The sequence below is a fragment of the Trichomycterus rosablanca genome, chromosome 17 (assembly GCF_030014385.1).
Source record: "Trichomycterus rosablanca isolate fTriRos1 chromosome 17, fTriRos1.hap1, whole genome shotgun sequence".
In the NCBI taxonomy this organism is placed as follows: Eukaryota; Metazoa; Chordata; class Actinopteri; order Siluriformes; family Trichomycteridae; genus Trichomycterus; species Trichomycterus rosablanca.
In genome coordinates, this window is record NC_086004.1 from 16,323,659 (window position 1) to 16,347,614 (window position 23,956).

Here is a 23,956-nt window from a genome sequence, read left to right on the forward strand (position 1 = left end):
TTATTTTATAGTCAATAAGCATGAGGTGGTACCTGCAGCCCATTTAGGTTGTGCAGGTAATCAAGTTTCTCCAGGATGGCACAACCATACATGCCGTCATCAGAAGGTTTGCTGTATGTCCCTGTACATTCTCAAAAGCATGAAGGAAGGAGGAACAGGAGAAGCACTACCAGAGTCCTACAAAATGACCTTCAGCAGGCTATTGGTGTACGTGATTGTGACCAAACTGCCAGAAACAGATTCCATGAGGGTGGCATAAGGGCCCAATGTCCTCTAGTGGGACCTGTGCTCACAGTCCAGCACAATACAGCTTGACTAGCATTCTACAACTAGCATTCTAGAACATCAGAATTTGCAGGTCTGCCCTTGCTACCCTGTTCTCTTTCATATAAAAGCAGGTTCCCATGTAGGGGGCATACACACTATTATGAGCTGCTGTGTTGAAATTCATGTAAATTGGATCAGCCTGTGATTTCAATTCAAATTACTTTTGATTTTTGGGGTGATTTTGAATCCAGGTCTCAGTGGAGTAATTTTGGTTTCCACTGACAACAGTGTTTCCACTGTTGTTATGTAATTTTGTTTTCAATAAATTACACAATTTATATCAGTAAATATTTTTAGCTTAAATCTTTTGTTCATCAACATCGGATGTGTGATTTAAGGGTTCCCTTCACTTTTCTTAAGCAGTATGAAAAAGTGTTAAATGTAAATGTTTTAAAATAAAAGCAAAGTTGTCTACCTCCATCAAATAACGTATGCTGTAGGGAAGTAGGTTTCGTAGAACAACTGTTGGGTAGAGGTGGATTATATAAGCGGGGTCCCAGTCCTCCTCACCATGACTGGCAATATGACAGAGGTCATCTGGCACTGCTACTGTGTTGATGACTAATGGCAGGAAGCTGCTATCATGCGCTGGGCACTGCAGCACAGAACGCACTTCTGAACTTAAGTGAACCTGCTCCTTCCACGCAAGGCAGGTGGTTGATTCATGATACTGCCCCTCCAAAGGACCGGTAGGCAGCAAAAACAACTGACATCTAAAGAAAATACACAATTGTATTTCAATGCAGATGAAGACATTAAGAGCCAACTGAATTAAGTATAATTGTTTATGTAGACTATGGTGACACAACCCTCTCCCAAAGATACCAAGGGGAAAACATTTGGAAATTGCACTTGCCATTTAAAATTCCAATTCAATCACACATTATTTGGGACAATAAGGTCCCTATAGTTTAATTAAAAACTTAAAATTGGAAAAGTAAACCAGTCCCCTGATTTAGTACTTCAGTACTTCGTCTTAATAGCATTCATCAGTCTGTTCAGATATGTCCCTTTGCACACCTAAACTGGCAAAATTTTTGTCAATTCTTCCTTGCAGACTTGTTTGAGTTCAGTCAAATTCCTTGTTGTTCCTGCAATGCACTGCTCTCTATTCACAGATTTTTCTATTGGATTCAGGTCAGGGCTCTAACTTGGCTGATGTACTGAAGTACATTCACCTTTTATCCTTAAACCACTGCTTTTTTGGGCACTGTGTTTACGCTCATTTATGTGCTGGAAAGTGAACATCCTGCCCATTTTTAACTGTCTAGCAGAGAGCCGCAAGCTTTCCTCAAGAATTTGGATGTCATCGGCAGCATTCACTTTTCTTTCAGTTCTGAACTGCCCAGGTCCTACTGAAGGGGAAAATTATTATGCTACCATGCATTACTATTAGTTAAATTCTGGAACATCTGCTTTTCACTTTGATGATGAGGCTTACAGTGTGTAAATACAGCTGGAAAATTAGAATAATTAAAACTTATTTTAACGTTCACAGTGTATGTGACAAAAGAAAAGGATTTCGTCAGGCACTGTATCTTTAATCTTCTTTATCCCTGGTATTTTACAGAAGCTAATAAAAGAAAGAAAATCCAAACTTCCAATTTGCTTTTGCAGTTGCAAAAGGCTGTTTGTATTTTCTTTTTTATTTGTTTTAATAAAAATCATGTTTGGAGTGCCCTGGCTTTTTTCCTGTTAAGATTCTGTGGCAAGACCTTAAACAAACAATTCATAAAAAGTGGGCCACAAAAGTATCCACAATTATTAAAAACATTTGGTTGCAGTTGTTGCTGCTAAAAGTGGCACAATCTGGTAGTCCAGGTTATTAATTGCAAATTGATTGGTGCATCTTTTCCAAAAAAGTACCATACTTGTTATACGGGCGGCATAGTGGGTAGCACTGTCGCCTCACAGCAAGAAGGTCCTGGGTTCAATTCCCAGGTGGAGCGGTCCGGGTCCTTTCTGTGTGGCGTTTGCATGTTCTCCCTGTGTCTGCGTGGGTTTCCTCCGGGAGCTCCGGTTTCCTCCCACAGTCCAAAGACATGCAGGTGAAGTGAACTGGAGGTACAAATTTGTCCATGATTGTGTTTGACATTAAAGACTTAAACTGACGAATCTTGTGTGGCCAGTAACTACCTGTCCTGTCATGAATGTAACCAAAGTGCGTAAAACATGACTTTAAAACATCAATAAATAAATATAAATTAATACTTGTTAATTCTGCGTAAATCTCAGCACCCTGCCTTCTACCCTAGATGATTAAAACACACTATTTGGTTTTAGGAAAACAAAACTGTCTGGAATAATTTTTTGCTCTTAAAAAGTATAATACAAAGTAACACATAGCCAACTATCAGGGGAAACATATTTTGATGATAATGGCCTAAAATGTTTGAGAATATTTAATTGTATGTTAAGTCACTGCAGTACTCTTACAACCCCAAAACAGAAAAAGTTGGGACAGTATGGAAAATGCAAATAAAATAAAAATGTAGTGTCCCTTACATTTACTTTGACTTTTATTTGATTGCAGACAGGATGAACCTGAGATATTTCATGTTTTGTCTGCTCAACTTTATTTCATTTATTAATAAACATCCATTCCTGCATTTCAGGCCTGCAACTCATTCCAAAAAAAGTTGGGACGGGGGCAATTTAGGGCTAGTAATGAGGTGAAAAAACTTATTGCGATTTTAAACAGGTGATGTCAACAGGTGATTGTAATCATGGTTTGGTACAGAAGCAGCATCCAGGAAAGCCCGAGTCTTTGATGAGCAAAGACAGCCAGAGGATCTCCAGTTTGTCAACAAATGTGTGAGAAAATAATTGAAATGTTTACAAACAATGTAACTCAAAGAAAGATTGGAAGGGATTTGCATATTTCTTCCTCTACAGTGCATATCATTAAACCATCGAAGGAATCAGGAGGAATTTCACTGTGTAAAGGCCAAAGGCGCAAGCTGAAGCTGAATGCTTGTGATCTTCGATCCCTCAGACAGCACTGCATCAAGAACCGCCACTCAACAATAGCTGATATAACCACATGGGTGAGGGATTACTTTAGCAAACCTTTGTCAAGCTCTACAATACAGAGTAACATGCACAAATGCCACTTAAACTTTACTGTGCAAAAAAGAAGCCTTATGTTAACCATGTCCAGAAGCGGCATCGACTTCTCTGAGCTCAGAGACATCTAGGATGACCCATCACACAGTGGAAACGTGTGTTGTGGTCAGACGAATCAGCATTACAGGTCTTTTTTTTGGAAAAAATGGACACCGTCTGCTGCGGACCAAAGACGAAAAGGACCCTCCAGACTGTTATCAGCAACAAGAGCCAGGGTCTGTCATGGTATGGGGTTGTGTCAGTGCCATTGGAAAAGGTCATTTACACTTCTGTGATGGCAGCATTAATGCAGAAAAGTACATTAAGATCTTAGAGCAACATATGCTGCCTTCAAGACGTCATCTTATCCAGGGACATCCATGCATTTTTCAACAAGACAATGCAAAAACCACATGCTGCACACATTACAAAGACATGGCTGTCCCGTCCCGACCCGTCCCCAATAGAGAATGTGTGGAGAATTTTGAAACGAAAAATGCAACGACGACCCCGTACTGTTGCACATCCTAAGACATGTTTGCAGGAAGAATGAGACAAAATAAAACCTGAAACACTAAATCACTTGCTATCCTCAGAACGTCTTTTAAGTGTGGTGAAAATGAATAGCAACATTACAAAGTGGTAAATGCTTTACCATCCCAACTTTTTTTGGAATGTGTTGCAGACCTGAAATGCAGGAATGGATGTTTATTAATAAATGAAATTAAGTTGAGCAGATAAAACATGAAATATCTCAGGTTCATCCTGTCTGCAATGAAATAAAAAAGTCAAAGTAAATGTAAGAAACGCTGTGTTTTTTTATTATTTGCTTTTTCCATGCCTTCCCAACTTTTTCTGATTTGGGGTTGTATATGGAAAATAAAGAGATTGTGTGGTAGGTAAACGAAACATTTAATGAAAATTATTTTCTTCTAAATCTCTCCACATCAAATTACATCAAGTGTTTGGTTTATTACAGTTTTAATGCACAATTGAGAAATTAAACGTTTATAGTAACGCTTTTACCACAATCATACCTGTAAGAGTCCAGAGTGACATCTGACTCTTTCTCTGGTTCAGCAACCCCAACATTTACCAGTCCTTCCAGCTCAGGGCAGTACTTCAAAATGGCAAAAGGCACTGAGAAATGATTTTTAATCTATAACAAATAAACAAGCATAACTTAACAATATAATATTAAGGCAAAATACAAAATAATAAGGCGGACCGGGGCGGTTTAAGACACTTTAGGCTATTTTATTTAATAATAAGTTTATACAACATAAAACATTTTGTGAAACATTGTATATATACACCGACCAGGCATAACATTATGACCACTGACAGGTGAAGTAAATAACACTGATTATCTCTTCATCACAGCACCTGTTAGTGGGTGAGATAAATTAAGCAGCAAGTGAACATTTTATCCTCAAAGTTGGTGTGTTAGAAGCAGGAAAAATGGACAAGTGTAAGGATTTGAGCGAGTTTGACAAAGGCCAAATTGTGATGGCTAGACAACTGGGTCAGAGCATCTCCAAAACTGCAGCTCTTGTGGGGTGTTCCCAGTCTGCGGTGGTATCTATTAAAAGTGGTCCAAGGACGGAACAGTGGTAAACCAGCGACTGGGTCACGGACGGCCAAGGCTCACTGATGCACGTGGGGAGTGAAGGCTGGCCCGTGTGGTCCAATCCAACAGACGAGCTACTGTAGTTCAAATTGCTGAAGAAGTTAATGTGATGGAAAGGTGTCAGATGCAGTTGCAGGGCTGTTTTGGCAGCAAAAGGGGGACCAACACAATATTAGGAGGGTGGTCATAATGTTATGCCTGATATATATATATATATACTTATAAATTATAAATTATTTACTTACTTATTACTTTTTTAGCTTGGTTTACCTGTAATGGAGATCGCACAGTAATGACTTTGTTGCCCTCAGATGCATCAATCTGAAGCAGCACAGACACAGATGACTGATGAACAGGCTTGCGCACGTTATAGAGTCGCCGACCTGGTTTGTCAACAGGGATGTTGGAGATCTCACTGTATCCTGTGGGCACTTACAATATATGACACATACATTAGTAATTTTACACAACAATTAAACTGATATTTTGGTTTAACAAAAGTTATAACCATATTACAATGATGTAAGCTAATTGTAAATATCAAAAATATGATAGATCCTAAGATTCAAAATCCAATATTTTATAAACAGTTACATTTACACTTGTAAGATACATGTATGTCCATTCATTTTACTTGGCATTACGTGTACACAGTAATTCAAAGAAGATTATGTGCACATTTACTTTTTCCAGACCTTCAGACTTTATCAAGTCTGTCCTGATCAAAGTGACATTACTGCATCACTAACTACAAAAACCCTACATACTCTTATGGAAAACCCAAAAAATCTCTTACTCAATGCACAGATAATATTTTTCGTTAATTATCAAAGCTAAAAACAGGCAGGCAGATAAATGAATTACCCAAATAATATTACTCCTGTACTCTTATTCATTGTACACAATTTTTTTTATTTTGTGAGAATGTGAAAATACCTATGCTAATATTAAAAAAGCAGCTCTCCTGTCTTTGCAGCGTTGACAGTTTTCCTCGTGTTGAAGATTCAAAAATGGAATACTGCAATTCCACAGAGTTGTCTACCCCCACCTTATGTACTTTGCCTCGAGTAGGCGAGTCCGCTACACGCAAGTTAGCACTATGCTGGACAATAAGCGGGATACCCAAGGAGTTTCGGATAGTAAATGGAGCTTTTTCTTTCAGACTGTAATCAAAGGTGGAGACAGTTCCCTCTGAAAAAGCCTGTATACAAACACAAAAGTTTACACATAGAAAATGAATAAACTGTTATAAATAATTTGTTGCATTATAGAAATGGCATTTATACAGTTTTGATTTAATAAATGAACACCTGGGCAAGCTTGTGGAAGACATTTAGGCAGCATTTAGACAATGTGATGTTCATGGTGTCCTTAGAGCAGATGTTAATGGCTGTGCAAGGCTCAGGCAGCACTAAGAAATCCTCAACAGGAACAGGGCTCTTATCTCGAGCAGGGTTATTCTTTATCTATACATAAAACATATGCAAAAACAAACTAGAACACAGGAACCAAAACGTTCTTAAAAGCAACACACAAAGAAGAATGAAATTATATGTAAAAGAAAATAAAAAAAAGAATACTAGAGCATGTAAACCTAAGCAGCTAGATACTGTATTTAGCATAATTTAAACACGTTTAAAATGCCACTTCCTAAATAACTTTTATTTGCATTTCCTTTTTAATATATTGCTTTAAACCTCACACACCAGATAATAAATAATTCCAATATATAATCAATCATGTTGAATGAATGACACCTCTATTCCAAGTTTCCATCTGCGGGTCCCATTTTCAACTCTCTCTATTAGGGGCTCCCAAACAGCATGAGTCTCATTAAAATAGTTCACCTGAAACAATAAATATGTACCAAACCTTAGTGCACACCAGAATAAATCAGTATATAAAATATGAAAGCAACAAAACCTAAATCATGATCTTTAATTTAGGTAAAAATGTTGTAAACGGTGATGTCACCAATCATAAGATAAGATAAGATAATCCTTTATTAGTCCCACAGTGGGGAAATTCACATTGTTGCAGCAGCGAAGGGACAGTAAAGCACTCAATACAAAAGATAGACAATAAGAAGTACAATATAACAATAATAATAAAAAGTCAGAAAAACTCATTTACAAATAATTACAAATAATTGCACATGGGAAAAATATTGCACATGGGGAAAAAAGTTGCACATAGTTATGAATAATTTAAAGTGTGTGTGTGATCTGTCTGGAACAGTGCTGGTTATATAGTCCAGGGGTTTTCAACCTGTGGGGCTGAGTACTTGTCTGGGGGGGCGCGAGTGCCTGACTGGGGGGCGTGGCATTACGAGATTTTTTTACTTCTAAAACTAAAGCAATTCATTTTTCACCCACGGGAGACATATTTCATTACTCTAATTGACCACGCTCACACGGACGTTTAATGTTATTCAGTTCCGTCTGAAAAAAACCTTCAAAATAGAGCTATCAGCGAAGATAACCGGTGACAAAAGCAACGACCGGTGTTATAGGACGTGTTTGTGTCTTTAAGAGAGACGCTCTGTTCACAGTATCGATTATAAGTGACTCAGGAGTCAATTCATTTTAAGCGCAGCGTAAGTTTCTTTTCTCAGTCTTCTCTCCGTGTTTACTGTTATAATGAATGTTACGGTTGTAAATAAACACCAACTACTACAGAACATTTTGTGTGACTCGTTTACCTTAAAAAGCTCAGGGTTAATTATACTGAGTATTACCACAGAGCGGGAGCCGACTCAGAGTCGTTCTGCCTGTGGAGCTAAACGTTTTCTGTCAGTCAGAGCAGATGATCCCGAACTAACCAACTTAGTAATTGATGAACTTTTGTCTATGCTTGACTCTGTGAAGTAACGTTTTCTGCTCTCATCTACATCAAAAAGCAAGAACCGCTTATGATTTACCAAAGTGAACCACGAATTTATATAATGTGCTGATAGAATCGGCTCAGATGGGGTCGGACTGTATTATCTTTTTAAAGTAATATTTTCAATCAGCAAAATTGCATCATATGTATGATGTGCACAACATTAATTACGTTATTTTAGCTTGTCAGAAGCTTTCTCAATGATTTCTGTGCGGTGGTTGACGAAGGGGAGGGGGGGCGTGGCGCAAGTTGGGGGAGGGGGGGCAAGTTCACGGTTGGCACACGAAGGGGGGCGCATGTCCAAAAAGGTTGAAAACCCCTGATATAGTCTAACAGCAGCAGGAAGGAAGGACCAGCGGTACCGCTCTTTCCCACATTTGGGGTGAAGCAGTGTGTAACTGAAGGAGCTGCCCAGTGCTGCCAGAGTCTCATGCATGGGGTGGGAGTCATTCTCCATCATAATGCAGTTACAATGCAAATACTTCAATATTTATTTTTAAACACTGAAATGTTTATTAAAACAAAGTATGATTATTGTATTTATTTATTTTGTATGGTCATTTTATCAGTCCAGTGTTTTTAAATTTACATTTCAAAAGTTGAACTGCTTGGTCATATGGACGAGTGATTTGTCTGGCACATGAAAAGCAAGGTTTATGATCAAAATAATTATTTTCCTACAGTCAAGCATAGAGGTGACTCAACGATGATGTAAAGATGATTTTCTGCTGCAGGAACTGGTAATCTTGACTGTTTACTGGCATTATGTATTCCAAGTTAACAAAAGCTTGGCAAAGAAATCAGTCTTGCAGTTTCATGTAATGGTCTTCTCAGTTTTCAGATTTAAATCTCAAAGACAACTCTTGGTGGGAATAAAGAAAGCAGTTGCAGCACAAAAAGCTATCAAACCTCAATGAGGTGGAAGCATTTGCATGATAAAATGAATGAAGATTTCACAGCAGAAGTAGTCAAAATTACTTATCAAAGATTATCATGGAAAACAGATGTTCCACCAAAGCACTGAGACTAGGGGGTTGAATAATAGTGCACACATTTGGCATATGTCAACTCAAGTGTGTTATGTTATCAAAATTGTTTGTATGTAATATTTAATATTCTTTGTCTGTTTACTGAGACCTCTAGTTTAGTGTCATTCAATTCTATACTCATCACCATAATACATTTTAAGGTGATGGGGGGTTAAACATTTACATGATAAGTGCATTTACCATTGTTTCATTAACCATCTGGATATTTTGGCTGGTTTTGAATGGCCACTGGGTTTTTTATAGACTATTAAAACCTAGTTAAATTCAGCATCAACTGCAAAATACTAAAATAACTGGCTTATGGGCTAGTCCTGGGCTCCACAATATTGGAATAAACATAGTAAACACTACAACCCAATAATGTTTAGGACATTGGACTATGCTGCGTTTGGGCTCTACACGGTTGTCCATCCCTGCCCTTAGACAGGTGCAGAGATTGGAGTTCATGGTCGTAAAGATCTGCTATGAACTGGGATTGGGTTGCTGTTATTCTTCCTCTCTCATAAGATCATTCAGATGGGTACTGATGTCCAGAGAGAAAAACCATGCCTGTAGTACCACAGTCTGATTTACACCTGTAGTTATCCAGTTCTAATTAGGGAACTAGTGCAGTAGTCTCATGCTATACATTGTATAACTGACAGCTGGTTATGAATTTGTACAAATCATATTTGTAAGCATTCTTTTTTCTCTATTTAGTGTCTGTTTGCTTATTCCTAATTACATGAGTCCAGCTATCTTTTGGTCGACAAGAAAGATGGTTACTTTTGAGTCTGGCCCCTCTCACGGTTACTTTCTTATAATATTTAGGGACATTTTCCTAGCCTTTGCAGACCTAGGCTTGCTAAATAGGTTTTTTATTTATGTAAATAGACAGACAGATGTATAGATACTTTAGTGGTCCCGAAGGAATTTAAAGAAAATTAAATATGCTTTGTTCACTCGAAAAAAAAGGGTTATACAATAAATTATACACACCTCCAGTGTCATATCTGCAGATACACTTAGCAGTGATGACCAGTTCCGTGCACAGCCAGTAAAGGAAGACTCAGCCAGCAGAAGTGGGACAGTGTGGTGGCTAAGCCCAGACTCCAGCGTCACCTGCACCACCTTCACTTCAGCTCTGAATGTCTCGCCCTCATTGCTGTTATGCACCTCAGTAAAACTCTCAGTCACCTCAGCCGCAGTCTCGACATCCAGGAACCAGTAATTACAGGAGTAGATGCTTTTTACATCCCACAGTGTGCTGAGCTCAACAGCATCCTGACTAAGCGATTCCTCCATAAGCTTCGGTGTCATAGCAGCTGTGATGGTCAACACTGTGTTAAGGATGATGGGGGAAATCTAAGCAACAAAGAAAAATGAAATGTTGAAATAAGAAACAAGTTAAAACATGCTTATAATTAGTAATTATTTGCTCCATCATGCTAGACTTGCTAATGCGTAGGATTTAAAGAAATTCGGGGCATAGACCAAAGTAATGAAGTGAAACAAACCCTACAGGATTCCTAACATATTTAATTAAATTGTAACAGCACTACATTCTAAAACTAAGATCAAATGACTAAATAATTAAACAAAAACTAAAATCTTAATCTGAACTTTACAAAGTATTAGACTTTTAAATAGTGTTGTTTAAAATGTTTTGTGCACTAATTGAAACCAATTTAAAGTAAATTAGACACTAATTAAAAGCAACACACGTAAGTCTATAGTATATTAAGTCAAGTCCGTTAAATCAAGACAAAATCTCTCAATTTGTTATCTACAGCTGGCCGTGCTTACACAATGGTTATATTCACAGCATGAAAATTCAAAAAACATGATATATGGCAAAAAGTTTAGGGACACCCCTCCTAATTATTGAGTTCAGGTATTTCAGCCAAAGCCACATCCACACTGAAATGTTAAAAAATTTGTGGTAGAAATGTTGGGAAAAAAAGGGTTCAATATGAAGAAGGAAAAAAAGAGTGCCCTACAAATGAATATCAAAAACAAGGCGACAAAAGCAAAAATAAATTACTACACACTTCACTCTAAAATACAACTATATTACTAACTAATAATATATTAACAATTAATTTTGTCCAGATGCTCAGTCTTACTATGAGAAGTTCTCTCACACGTTACAGGGCAGTCAGATCTGTCTGTCAACCCATGTCCAAGGCACTATGAACAAAGATGTGCAAATCCACATTCTGACGTGGATTGCATCAACAGGAATGGTCCATCTCAACAGAATTCCGTCAATTATTTCTTCCCAAAAACGTTTTTTTTATTAAATCTCTGTATTTAAACCCTTTATTCAATACACAGAAGACAATTTGGCAGCAATTACAGCAGCACGTATTCTTGTATACTCGTATCTTGTATCTCTTCAGGAACTGAACAACTAAATTTGAGCAATTTATCCCATTCTTTAAACTGCATCAGATTGAATGATGCAGATTTGTTTGCAGAACAAAGGCCTGCTTAATATAGTGTTACATAAATGTTTGAGAATGACTGTTGGGTTCTTTGTTACCTCCTTGACCAAGGCCTTTGTACTCAGATGCCCAATTTAGCCAGACGACCAAACTCAGAGAAGGTCCAAGGTTGTGCAAAGCTTCTATCATTTTAAAAGCCCACCATGATCCTGGGAACACTTAAAAGCCTTAGATATTGTTTTATTTTCTTGCCTTGTGCTGAAAAACTGTTTGACAACAGAAATCCACAGACAGTTCATTGGCTTGGTTTTTGTCCTGCCCTGACATCGCAGTGTAAATTGTGTGGCCTTGCAGACCCATGTGTGTGGTTTTACAAAAGGCAAACAGGTTGCACCTGACCACAATGTGCAACAGCCAGGGGTCTAAATACTTTTGTGAACAAGATATTTTAATTGTTCGTTTTTTTACTGTATAAAATTGTCAGTTCTTATAGAACACATAAACATGGAAAACAAACTGCCATTACATCAGCAGTTGGCACACTGAAAACTATATTTTTCTCAAGAAGCACTTGTCTTAGCACTTTAAGTGTTAGCTTTTTCAACAGAGTTTAGTACCACAGTGCTACTCACTTTTACAATGACTTCTTCAACAATTACAGAGCCTTTCATGGGAGCATCAGCTGGTTTTCTAGTTTCCAGAACAACAGAACATGGCCTCAGCACCTGGTAAAGAAGTGTCCAATATTTTACAGTTGAAATACATATAAAATTGATTTAAAAGCAGTTAAATTGTGTTTAGGAGTGACAAATGAACAAAATTAATGAACTTGCAAATAGATACTCAAATAAGAATTCTATATATACATAATTATAAAGTGGTAGCAAACTGTACAGTGGTAACAGCATTGCTGTCCTTGTTCCTGATAAAGGGGCAGGCAAGAACTTTGAGACCCCCAAGGTTGATCTTCATAACCTGAGCTGCCTCTTCAGATTGCAGGGTAAAATCACACTGGAATGAAGCCACTAATGCAGGAGCATCTGCCTTTTTCAGATTTGCCACAAACACCACCTCTGGGTCCACCACAACGGCCCGCAGTGTGGTCCTTGGACCTGCATCCACAAACACACCAACAAACTAATGCAAGACTTACTGTATAAAGATAGCCAGCATCTCAACAGAATCCAATTTCTAAATTTACATTAAAAAAACCAAAAAGATACATAATCTACATGCTAATTACTGGATAACTAAAATAGTAAATTGCCAAAAATATGTGGACACCTTGTGAGGCACTGGTGTAGAGTGAGAAGGCTTGGCAATATGTCCAATACGTCCCAAATGTGTTCAATAGGGTTGAGGTCAGGGTTATCTGTGGTATAGGTGTCCAGAGTAGTAGAGGTGTCCATATACATTTGTCAATAAAGTTTGTTTCTTATGATCACTAAAATTCTTTATTTGCATATAACCTTTATTACCTTTAAATAAGTCATTTGGAGAACTAAAGTACAAATTTCCCCATTTACTTTTAGGTACTCCACAACTCAACATTTAAAAGCTAAGAGGGACTGCAGTATCCAGACTGACAGTGAACTGTATATTTATTATTATGTCACCCAGGCATTATTAATTCATTCTAAACATCTTTTCAGATAAACCTTTCCAGACATGAGAAGTGGACCAGAATGACTAAACAAGCAGCACAGTGTGCTAAAACAGGGGTTTTCAACCTTTTTGGACATGCGCCCCCCTTCGTGTGCCAACCGCGAACTTGCGCCACGCCCCCCCTCCCCTTCGTCAACCACCGCACAGAAATCATTGAGAAAGCTTCTGACAAGCTAAAATAATGTAATTAATGTTGTGCACATCATACATATGATGCAATTTTGCTGATTGAAAATATTACTTTAAAAAGATAATACAGTCCGACCCCATCTGAGCCGATTCTATCAGCACATTATATAAATTCGTGGTTCACTTTGGTAAATAATTTTTTGGTGGTTGATCTGATTATTGTGCAGGTCCAGCTGTTTAAGGGAACTGTTAGAGGCAAGACCTTCACAGAATATGGAATTATTTATTCTTGTATACAGAAAACGTTACTTCACAGAGTCAAGCATAGACAAAAGTTCATCAATTACTAAGTTGGTTAGTTCGGGATCATCTGCTCTGACTGACAGAAAACGTTTAGCTCCACAGGCAGAACGACTCTGAGTCGGCTCCCGCTCTGTGGTAATACTCAGTATAATTAACCCTCAGCTTTTTAAGGTAAGCGAGTCACACAAAATGTTCTGTAGTAGTTGGTGTTTATTTACAACTGCAACATTCATTATAACAGTAAACACGGAGAGATGACTGAGAAAAGAAACTTACGCTGCGCTTAAAATTTATTGACTCCTGAGTCACTTATAATCGATACTGTGAACAGAGCGTCTCTCTTAAAGACACAAACACGTCCTATAACACCGGTCGTTGCTTTTGTCACCGGTTATCTTCGCTGATAGCTCTATTTTGAAGGTTTTTTTCAGACGGAACTGAATAACATTAAACGTGCGTGTGAGCATGGTCAGTTAGAGTAATGAAATACAGGGGTTGGACAAAATAACTGAAACACCTGTCATTTTAGTGTGGTAGGTTTCATGGCTAAATTGGACCAGTCTGGTGGCCAGTCTTCATTAATTGCACATTGCACCAGTAAAAGCAGAGTGTGAAGGTTCAATTAGCAGGGTAAGAGCACAGTTTTGCTCAAAATATTGCAATGCACACAACATTATGGGTGACACACCAGAGTTCAAAAGAGGACAAATTGTTGGTGCACGTCTTGCTGGCGCATCTGTGACCAAGACAGCAAGTCTTTGTGATGTATCAAGAGCCACGGTATCCAGGGTAATGTCAGCATACCACCAAGAAGGACAAACCACATCCAACAGGATTAACTGTGGACGCAAGAGGAAGCTGTCTGAAAGGAATGTTCGGGTGCTAACCCGGATTGTATCCAAAAAACATAAAACCACGGCTGCCCAAATCACGGCAGAATTAAATGTGCACCTCAACTCTCCTGTTTCCACCAGAACTGTCCGTCGGGAGCTCCACAGGGTCAACAACACGGCCGGGCTGCTATAGCCAAACCTTTGGTCACTCGTGCCAATGCCAAACGTCGGTTTCAATGGTGCAAGGAGCGCAAATCTTGGGCTGTGGACAATGTGAAACATGTATTGTTCTCTGATGAGTCCACCTTTACTGTTTTCCCCACATCCGGGAGAGTTACGGTGTGGAGAAGCCCCAAAGAAGCGTACCACCCAGACTGTTGCATGCCCAGAGTGAAGCATGGGGGTGGATCAGTGATGGTTTGGGCTGCCATATCATGGCATTCCCTTGGCCCAATACTTGTGCTAGATGGGCGCGTCACTGCCAAGGACTACCGAACCATTCTGGAGGACCATGTGCATCCAATGGTTCAAACATTGTATCCTGAAGGCGGTGCCGTGTATCAGGATGACAATGCACCAATACACACAGCAAGACTGGTGAAAGATTGGTTTGATGAACATGAAAGTGAAGTTGAACATCTCCCATGGCCTGCACAGTCACCAGATCTAAATATTATTGAGCCACTTTGGGGTGTTTTGGAGAAGCGAGTCAGGAAACGTTTTCCTCCACCAGCATCACGTAGTGACCTGGCCACTATCCTGCAAGAAGAATGGCTTAAAATCCCTCTGACCACTGTGCAGGACTTGTATATGTCATTTCCAAGACGAATTGACGCTGTATTGGCCGCAAAAGGAGGCCCTACACCATACTAATAAATTATTGTGGTCTAAAACCAGGTGTTTCAGTTATTTTGTCCAACCCCTGTATGTCTCCCGTGGGTGAAAAATGAATTGCTTTAGTTTTAGAAGTAAAAAAATCTCGTAATGCCACGCCCCCCAGTCAGGCACTCGCGCCCATCCCCCAGACAAGTACTCCGGGGGGGCGCGCCCCACAGGTTGAAAACCCCTGTGCTAAAAGACAATGAAAGAGACATAATAATAAATAAAGTTATTTATGTTTGAAAAAGCCTACAAGCCATTGTCAAGGCTCAGTGGCTGTTGTAAACCACATTGAGAGCTATTATCTCCAACTGAAAAACTTCTTCCCAGAAGTAGTTTGCCCACTAGAAGCCTTTAAGGACGACATCAATAACTTGTCCATTTGAATGAATTTGCAAAAATGTGAATGCAGGCCTTGATCATCTCAGATTACAGCTAACACATTCTTCTCTTAGTTGCAAAAAGGCAGCTTGATTACTCCCAAGCCATTTAGGATCATGTTTTTTGTACTAATGAGCTGAAAGTAAAACTTTTTGAAATACATAGGTCCACACACATTTGTCATTAACCCAACCCAGCATTTCACAATAAGATCATACCAAGAGTCAGACACAGTGATGGTAGCAAGATTGTGCAGGAATGCTTTACTGATTTAGGATCTTTGAGACTTGCAACTAGCACTGTAGCTGATTTTAACAATTATTTAAAATAGTTAAATTGTTGATTAAATTATTTATTTCTTATAATATTGGCATAATGATGTGTTGCAGTGTTTCAACTTCAATAAAACTAAATATTGGGATCCATGATGCATTGCAATAATAAAATAATTATTAAAAAAAAAACTTGTCTACCTGCTCTTCGCTCGCCTTGGCTCCTTGGCTCTGAGATCTGTTTGAAAGGAAGTGGACTGGGCTTGTCTGATGCAAGAGGTGGAGTTTGGGGCAGAGCCTGGACAAAAAAGTCAGCCACAGCCATGAGGAACTCCACGCTGGCACAGAGATAGAGATTCTGCAGCACAGCTACCACAGAGCGTTCGTCCTCGCTCTGCGAGTAAGTCATATCAATCATGGCATCTGAGATCTCACCATTCTGTTTTCCCAGCATTCTAATAGTTCATGAGATACAGAAATGCAAAAACTGAGATGTTAAACAATTTCCCCTATCTTGCCATTATAATTATTTAGTGATATGTAATTTGGCAGTTTATATTATTATTACATATTATAAACTGCCACCTTATTATCTTGGTAGTTACATAAAATGTCTCTGTGTTGTATTTAAAAGTGTCAGTGTGTGTCACCTGGATGTGACTCTTTCAACGTGGCTTCTTCGGTCATCCAAGTTACAGGTGGTGAGGTTGGTACGGACCTCAAGACTGCCATCATTAAACATCCTGCCAGAGGCCTTTATCTTATGTAACATAAACTCTCCTAGACACAAGCTGTCCTGATGCACACCAGGCTACATAAGAAAAAGACAGAGATGCATAGGTATGAAAATAGAAATGCAGCCAACACAATGTTGCTAAGCATGTGTACTTATTAATAATGAGACACACCTGTGTCAAATCATCATTGTACAGTACCAGGCCCAGTGATTCAACGTTCAATTGGAATTTAATACTCTCTCTCAATTCAGCCTCTTTGGATTTGCATACTGGATCTCTTCCTCCTCCACTTTGAGAGACTATGCAAAGACAATAACACACAGGGATGTACCGGCATAACATTGTGTAATGAAAATTTCAAGTTTCATTTGTAGGGAGTGACAACGAGACCCCTTTTCCAACTATTGACAAAAAATTATTTTGTGCCATTATCAGAGTAGCTTGATAAAAATATTCAAGTGACATCTTTTGGAATAAAAAGAGCATTTTTGAGGTCAGACACTAATTGTGAATGAGAAAGACTAAATTCATCCTAAAGATGAATGAAGTTCCACTACATAAAATTCATCAAACTATTTTTAATGGACCTTGTTAGAACAGGAAATAGCCTTGCACAAACTGTTGCCACATGGTTCGAAGAATACAATTCATTTACCAGAAATTATTTTATACACCTGTTAGCAATGGGTGTGGATGAAACTCAATTATTAGTGTCCACATACTTTTAGCCTTATATTGTATATACTAACCCCATTTCCAGAAAAGTTTAGTCTTGCTGAAATATAACCATAGTAGTACTCCTGAGTCCATGTGGCTGTACTTATTACTATAGCATAATGGTTGCTTTTTTTTTTTTTTTTATATGCATTTTCTCCCCATTTTCCTCCCAATTTAGCGCACCTAGTTTGTCTTCCGCTGCTGAGGGATACCCAAATGCATCTGAGGAAAGCACATTGCTGTACACGCCTCCTCCAACACATGCACAGCCCTCCTCCCTCTCGCTCCTGCATTCTGCACAGGCGTCTGTTCCTAGTTGTGGCCTAGCGGTTAAGGTACTAGTAATTCAAAGGTTGCTGGTTCAAGCCCCACCACTGCCAGGTTGCCACTGTTGGGCCCTTGAGCAAGGCCCTTAACCCTCAATTGCTTAGACTGTATACTGTCACTGTACTGTAAGTCGCTTTGGATAAAAGCGTCTGCTAAATGCTGAAAATGTACATGTAAAATGTTAATGTCTCTTCCGCCAATCAGGATCCTTACACAGCGTATGAAGACCCAACTACCCACACCAATAGTCCGGCCCCCACCCTGCAGATACGGTGGCCAATTAGTATCTGCTGCAGGCACTGCCAATTATGCCCGCCAGATGGTGCCCAGCTAACCAGTGGCAACACTGAGTTTTGAACCGAGGAGTTCAGAATCCCAGTGCTTGTGTGCTAGCAGAATATCTCGCTACGCCACCTGGGCACCCAGCATGATGGTTTCTAATGCAACCATCTGAGGGCATGACAGTCACACAGGGAATTGTGTATAGTGTGTGGGTAGTGAAAGACCAAAATTGTTAGCTGTCTTATATTAAAGATGTTCTTTTTGCCCAGATTGAAAATTCACTTACAAAGTGTAGCACAAAGTGGTGAGCCATGAACCATCGATATTACCATCGATACCGGCCGATATTACCAATAAGACTGGAACCCTGGATCCTCAAATCTTAGCAGTAGTTCACTAGCATACCTTACCACTGTGCCAACTAAGCGCCCAACACATTCTGATATATTTTTGTAGATCCCTGCAATAGTCATGACAAAATGCAAGTTACAGTTGCTGTGCATGTTTTACCAGTTTGTGTGGGAGGTCTGGTGGGCACCGTTGCCTGTTTCATTGCTATATCTGAGCTCTTGTATGGCTGAATGTTCTGGGCCTCTCCAAAGTTCTCCATTAAAATTTTTAACAGCACAGACAAGTCATCCTGACTTAAAGCTACCTGAAACACACATATGCAGAGACCTCTTAATACGGACTCTGGATTAGTCACTGTAGGCCTTGCTAATTCACTCCAATCAAATTAATAAGGCACCTGAAATATTGTCACAGCTGAAAAACGTGAACAAAACGGGCTGTAAGAAACATTCTTTATTGCTTTAAAAATCTTTCAATTAAAATATTAACAAAAGCTACCCTTTCCTTAAAAGTTCAAAGAAAAACAAACTACATTTTCTCATATATTTCTCAAATATTTTTGTGTGCCATAATTGTTGGCTAAGACCATTCCTTCACAGAATCACTCCAGACTAAACCCAGCCTTAAGTGTTTTTTGCTCTACATTGGTCTCATTTGACCATTAATAAATCAATCATTATACCTCTAATAAAGTGTAGCTTTTCTGTAATATTTTGAATGAAAGATCTATGCATAAGCAATAAGGATTGTTATTTACAGCTTGTTGTATGTTTTTAAGGGTGCCATTATTTGTGGTGGGTACTGCAGGGTCCACTTTAAAAGCAAACTAGGCCACTTGAGATGAAAAAAAAATCTCCTGAACCAAAAACATGGGGCTCACCTGCATTGGCTTCAGATCTCCATCCACCTCCAGAGCAGCCATGTCCTGGAACCAGGAAGCAGCCAGATTTCGTTTGACTGACAGGACTAGGTTTACTGGCTGCAGAAGCCTAGACCCAGACATTTCATCTTCCTTCATCGAGATTCTGAACACATAACACACAAGCTAGATGCATACAGATTTTATTATGCTTACAGCTATGGAGTTAGAAAAAAGAAAGAAAAGAAAGCTATTACCTTGACAGTTTAAGCTGGGTTAGCTCCAAGTCCATATTATCTATGACAGCAGGTAGTGGACAGTTCTCCACTTGTTTCAGAGAAAAACTGTTGCTCACAGTAAGGAGACCAAGGTCAGCCTCTAAAGCATTACTTGATGTGGAGGACTGAGGGATGATGATGAGTGGGGCCTTCAGCATGATATCCATGGAAAGTCTAAAACTCTTTTGAGCTAAATCCTTCACACTGGAGGCTGCTTTCTCTGCTGCCTGTACTGTTGCCACACTTAAGGCCTCTTTAGCAGTCTGGAAGTTATTACTGAAGTTCTAAAAAGAAGAAATATATGTATTAATTTAATTATTTATTTATTTATTTAATAAGGCACCATATACACATGACCTTCTGATATTTGCCAAACCAAGGTATTACAGAGTATTATATATGAAAAAAAAGAAAACATGAAGAAACACAAAACAGTTTAAAATAAAAATAACATGTATTAGGGTTTATGAAGCAATAGTGCATATTTAAAGCATATATGCCTGCCTACAATTATTAAATGATCAGCCTTTCACATTGCAGACTTTACCCACCGTCAGTTATCAAGGACAATATAAAGTCTCTTTCCTATAAGATGGATGTATTTTTTGTACTGACCAGAGGACACACATTGCTTTACAGAAACTAGCCTGAGGGCCAAAAACTGCAGTTTTACTAGATGGTTTATCATTGTTCACAGACAAAAACAGAAACAGTGGTGGAACCCAGGACACATAATGTTTAGATGCTCAGATTTAACTGAGCTGGAAATAATCAGTTTCAGGTGTGTCTTGTCTAATTAAACCCAATTATCAGTCACATTTAGTAAATTGGTTGATCATCTTAGTAATAGGCAATACTTTCTCTTTTCAGTAAGTAGAATTATTATTTAAAAACTGTATTTTGTGTTTACTTACTTTTTGTGTATTTTGTGAAACAATCAAATAATTTTGTGACCAGTAAATAAAAATCAGGAAGCATTATATACATGTTTTATGGCAGTGTATAAACTTTCTTTCTTGACAAAATTTCATATTTCTTAGTCAAATACGTTTTAAAAATCACATTTCAAAAAATCTAACTGTTTAGATTAGTTGTGATTTGTTAAATCTCTTTAAGCCTAATATAGATAGATAGACAGACAGACAGACAGACAGACAGACAGACAGACAGACAGACAGACAGATATAATGTTATAGATATATTAATGTTACATTTGATGCCTGAAACACAATTAAAAAAATGCTTGGGACAGGGGCAAAAAAACGATAAAAAGAACATTAAAGTTACATTGTTTTGATAAGCAGTTGAATTAAAAATAGGTGAGGATATCATGACTGGGTATAGAAGAAGGACCCACCAAAGGCTCAGTCTCTGCAAGCAAAGATGGGTCTTGGCTAAAAATATTGTGCCAAACATGCAAAGAGAATTGTCAATCTATTCAAAAAGAATGTTGCTTAATGCATAATTGCAAATTATTTAAGTATTTCACTATCTACAACACATAAAATTGCTAAAAGATTAAGAAAAATCACATGCATTGCATTAGGAACCCTCATAGTGCTTCAATAAATATAGGCATATGGGCTCAGAAGTACTTCAGAAAATTGTTGTCACTTAACACTAAACCTTAAACACTACTACTACAAAAGCCATTCATCAATTCTAATCTTAAACACTGCTTAAATACTAAGTTTTCTAGGCCTGAGCACATTTCAGATGGACCAAAAAAAACAGTGTAAACATGTACTGTGGTCAGGTGAGTCCATGTTTTAGATTGTTATTGGGAAAATAAAGATGTGAAGTTCTCAAAACCAATAAGAAAAATAGCTATCCAGACTTTAATCAGTAAAAAATCTGTCATGGTATGGGGGTGATGATGCCTTTTGCTGTGAAGTCCATGGTTATTGCAGCAAGATAATGCCAGGTCTTATTCTGAACACACTGCACCCATGAGCCTTTGTAGAGAGACAGTGCATGTGCTTCTTCGACCTGCTGGCAGTTAAGATCAGTCTACTACTGAAAATATGTTGCATCATGAAAAAATGTTGCATCATGAAGAGAGGAACAGCAGCAACAGACAACAGCAATGACTGTCTGTTGTGCAGCTGAAGTTTCGTATCAAAAAGGAATAGTCAAAAAAATCCACCGGTTCAGAGTATGCTGAGTGCATCCTTGCTGCCACTTCTCTCTGGTACTCACCAGAGTCCAAGCACCAAATTGTGAGGATTTTTACTTAATCAAATTCCAAAGGTCTATACCCTCCACATCACCTCCCCCTTATCTTTGATTTATTTAAAATTAACAAAACCATAACTCGGTAGATGAACTGAACACCGTTTTTCCTTTTGTATGTCTTGGTAAAAAAAATACAGTGCAGGTGCATTCTCCAAAACTGTCTAGTATTACTGCAGTTTGTGAAAGTTTGCTTAATCTGACTAATGTCCATGCTTTTGTTGATAGTCTGCACATTCATTATCTAAAACACTATTACTCTAAAGCAGATTTGTTACTCTAAAGAACCCTACTGTCATGGTATATTACAACCTAAATTATAACCCTAACTATGGTCAACAAACCCGATCTATTTAGAAAAAGGTCATTACTCTGGAACATTAGGTCACTGCATTAATGAATGCAGTAAAAAGCACTAGGATGGGAGTTAAACAGCAGTATCAATAACAGGTTTGAGGCTTTGTTTGTATATGTGTGTCTGGTATGTAAAAGGTCACAGCATAAACATGAGAACAAAATGTTTTAGAACAGGAAAAATATAAAATTATATCTTACAATTATCAGCATGATTTATTATTGTTTTTAGTAGCAGTTGTAGTATTAGTAGTAGTTTTATGAGTTCCCAACAATTGTGTAATTTATAGAAAGATAATAAAACACAGTGGTAAACAAGCCTTTGTCCAAACATTTTTTGAGTGTGCTGCAGTCATCAAATTCTAAATGAATTTAAAATTATATTTACAAAATGCAATTACGTTGGTAAAACAGAAATCATTTTTATATTTTGACAGTTACAAAAAGGTTCAATAGATTTAAATCACAGATTCTTTATTGCATTTTACAAAATGTCATGACCTTTTGCAATCGTTCATTAATTCTTTTGCAAATATGGGTCATAGTGGGCAAAATGTTTACCCAGAAACACTTGGAATAAGGCAGAAATACACCCTGGGCAGAGCACCAATCCATGTCAGTGATATAAGGTCTGTGATACATTACTTAAATGAACGTTATGAGGTGAGAACACCCCGGTTCGAATCTCTGATCTGCTACTGGCGCCGTTTAGTAGGCCTGCAGCAGATACAAATTGTCTGATGGGTTGGGAAATGGTCTTCAAACACTGTGCAAGGACTCTGAGGGCACATGAGCAGCAATATACCCTCCTTGAATGCAATATAAGAAAGGCTAAAGCTGAGTTCTTTATTAAGATAATTGATGATGCAAGGGGAAACGGAAAACTCATTTGGAAAAATCTTAATAAATTAACTGGAAGGAATGATAACCAGCGAATAAAGGAACATGAACTTAAAGTGAACGGTATCTTAACTCAGGATCATGAAATGATAACAAATACTTTTAACAATTTCTTCATAAACTCAGTTGAGCAACTGAGCAAGAATTATTCCACGCAGATTTCTTTACATACTCTTATTGATGATGCCAAACCCATTTTTAGAATAGCAGAAATATCTGAATCTACAGTATTAAACATTATGAGTTCGATAAGAGACTCTAAAGCAAAAGATGCTTATGGTTTGGACACAAATTTTATAAAATCATATAAGGATATCTTGGCTAGCCCCATTGCTAATTTGATTAATCACTCAATTAAGCAAGGAGTTTTTCCAAGAGCATGGAAGTCGGCTGTTATAACACCCATTTTCAAGGCAGGTGATCAAACAGCTGTGGAAAACTACAGACCTATTAGTATTTTACCTGTGGTTTCCAAGGTGGCTGAAAAATGGGTGGTAGAGCAGCTGACTGCTCACTTGAACAAGGGTTATGCTCCTCTGCACCCGATTTCGTGCTAACCACTCAACAGAAACAGCTATTTGCTATTTTCTTGAAAGCGTAAAATCAAAACTAGATAAAGGTGGAGTAATTGGAGCGGTATTCCTGGATTTAAAGCGGGCGTTTGACACTGTAAACCATGAGGTACTTTTGTCTAAATTAACTAATTTTAACTTTTCTATTGATGCTATTAAATGGATGAATTCATATCTATCAAATAGGACACAAAGTGTACGTATAGGGAAAACTCAGTCAACATATTTAAATTGTAATACAGGTGTCCCACAAGGGTCAGTATTAGGCCCTATTCTGTTCAGCCTGTACATTAATGACCTGCCATCGGTCTGTTCATCTGCCAACATACAGATGTATGCTGATGATACCGTTATTTATGTACATGCTAAAAATAAACAGCAAGCTGCAAGTGAGTTAACTGCAGCCATGATCCCTGTATCTAATTGGTTAACTAATTCATGCTTACACTTGAATGTAAATAAAAC

The 23,956-nt window shown here is 38.2% G+C and overlaps 1 protein-coding gene across 4 annotated transcripts in view; it reads right to left on the reverse strand.

The window, feature by feature from the left end:
- vps13c (vacuolar protein sorting 13 homolog C) overlaps window positions 1-23,956 on the reverse strand; it is a 139,764-nt gene that overhangs the window by 45,720 nt on the left and 70,088 nt on the right. For all 4 annotated transcript variants that reach the window (XM_063012860.1, XM_063012859.1, XM_063012862.1 and 1 more), the window contains 15 exons: window positions 19,413-19,717; window positions 19,177-19,321; window positions 18,456-18,600; window positions 16,791-16,918; window positions 16,533-16,693; window positions 16,084-16,337; window positions 12,315-12,532; window positions 12,053-12,145; window positions 9,973-10,338; window positions 6,820-6,909; window positions 6,373-6,528; window positions 5,999-6,263; window positions 5,333-5,493; window positions 4,470-4,591; window positions 743-1,040 (listed from right to left, as the gene is read on the reverse strand). In XM_063012860.1, coding sequence (XP_062868930.1) covers window positions 743-1,040; window positions 4,470-4,591; window positions 5,333-5,493; window positions 5,999-6,263; window positions 6,373-6,528; window positions 6,820-6,909; window positions 9,973-10,338; window positions 12,053-12,145; window positions 12,315-12,532; window positions 16,084-16,337; window positions 16,533-16,693; window positions 16,791-16,918; window positions 18,456-18,600; window positions 19,177-19,321; window positions 19,413-19,717 — 2,907 coding nt within the window. The remainder of the gene's footprint in view (window positions 1-742; window positions 1,041-4,469; window positions 4,592-5,332; window positions 5,494-5,998; window positions 6,264-6,372; window positions 6,529-6,819; window positions 6,910-9,972; window positions 10,339-12,052; window positions 12,146-12,314; window positions 12,533-16,083; window positions 16,338-16,532; window positions 16,694-16,790; window positions 16,919-18,455; window positions 18,601-19,176; window positions 19,322-19,412; window positions 19,718-23,956) is intronic.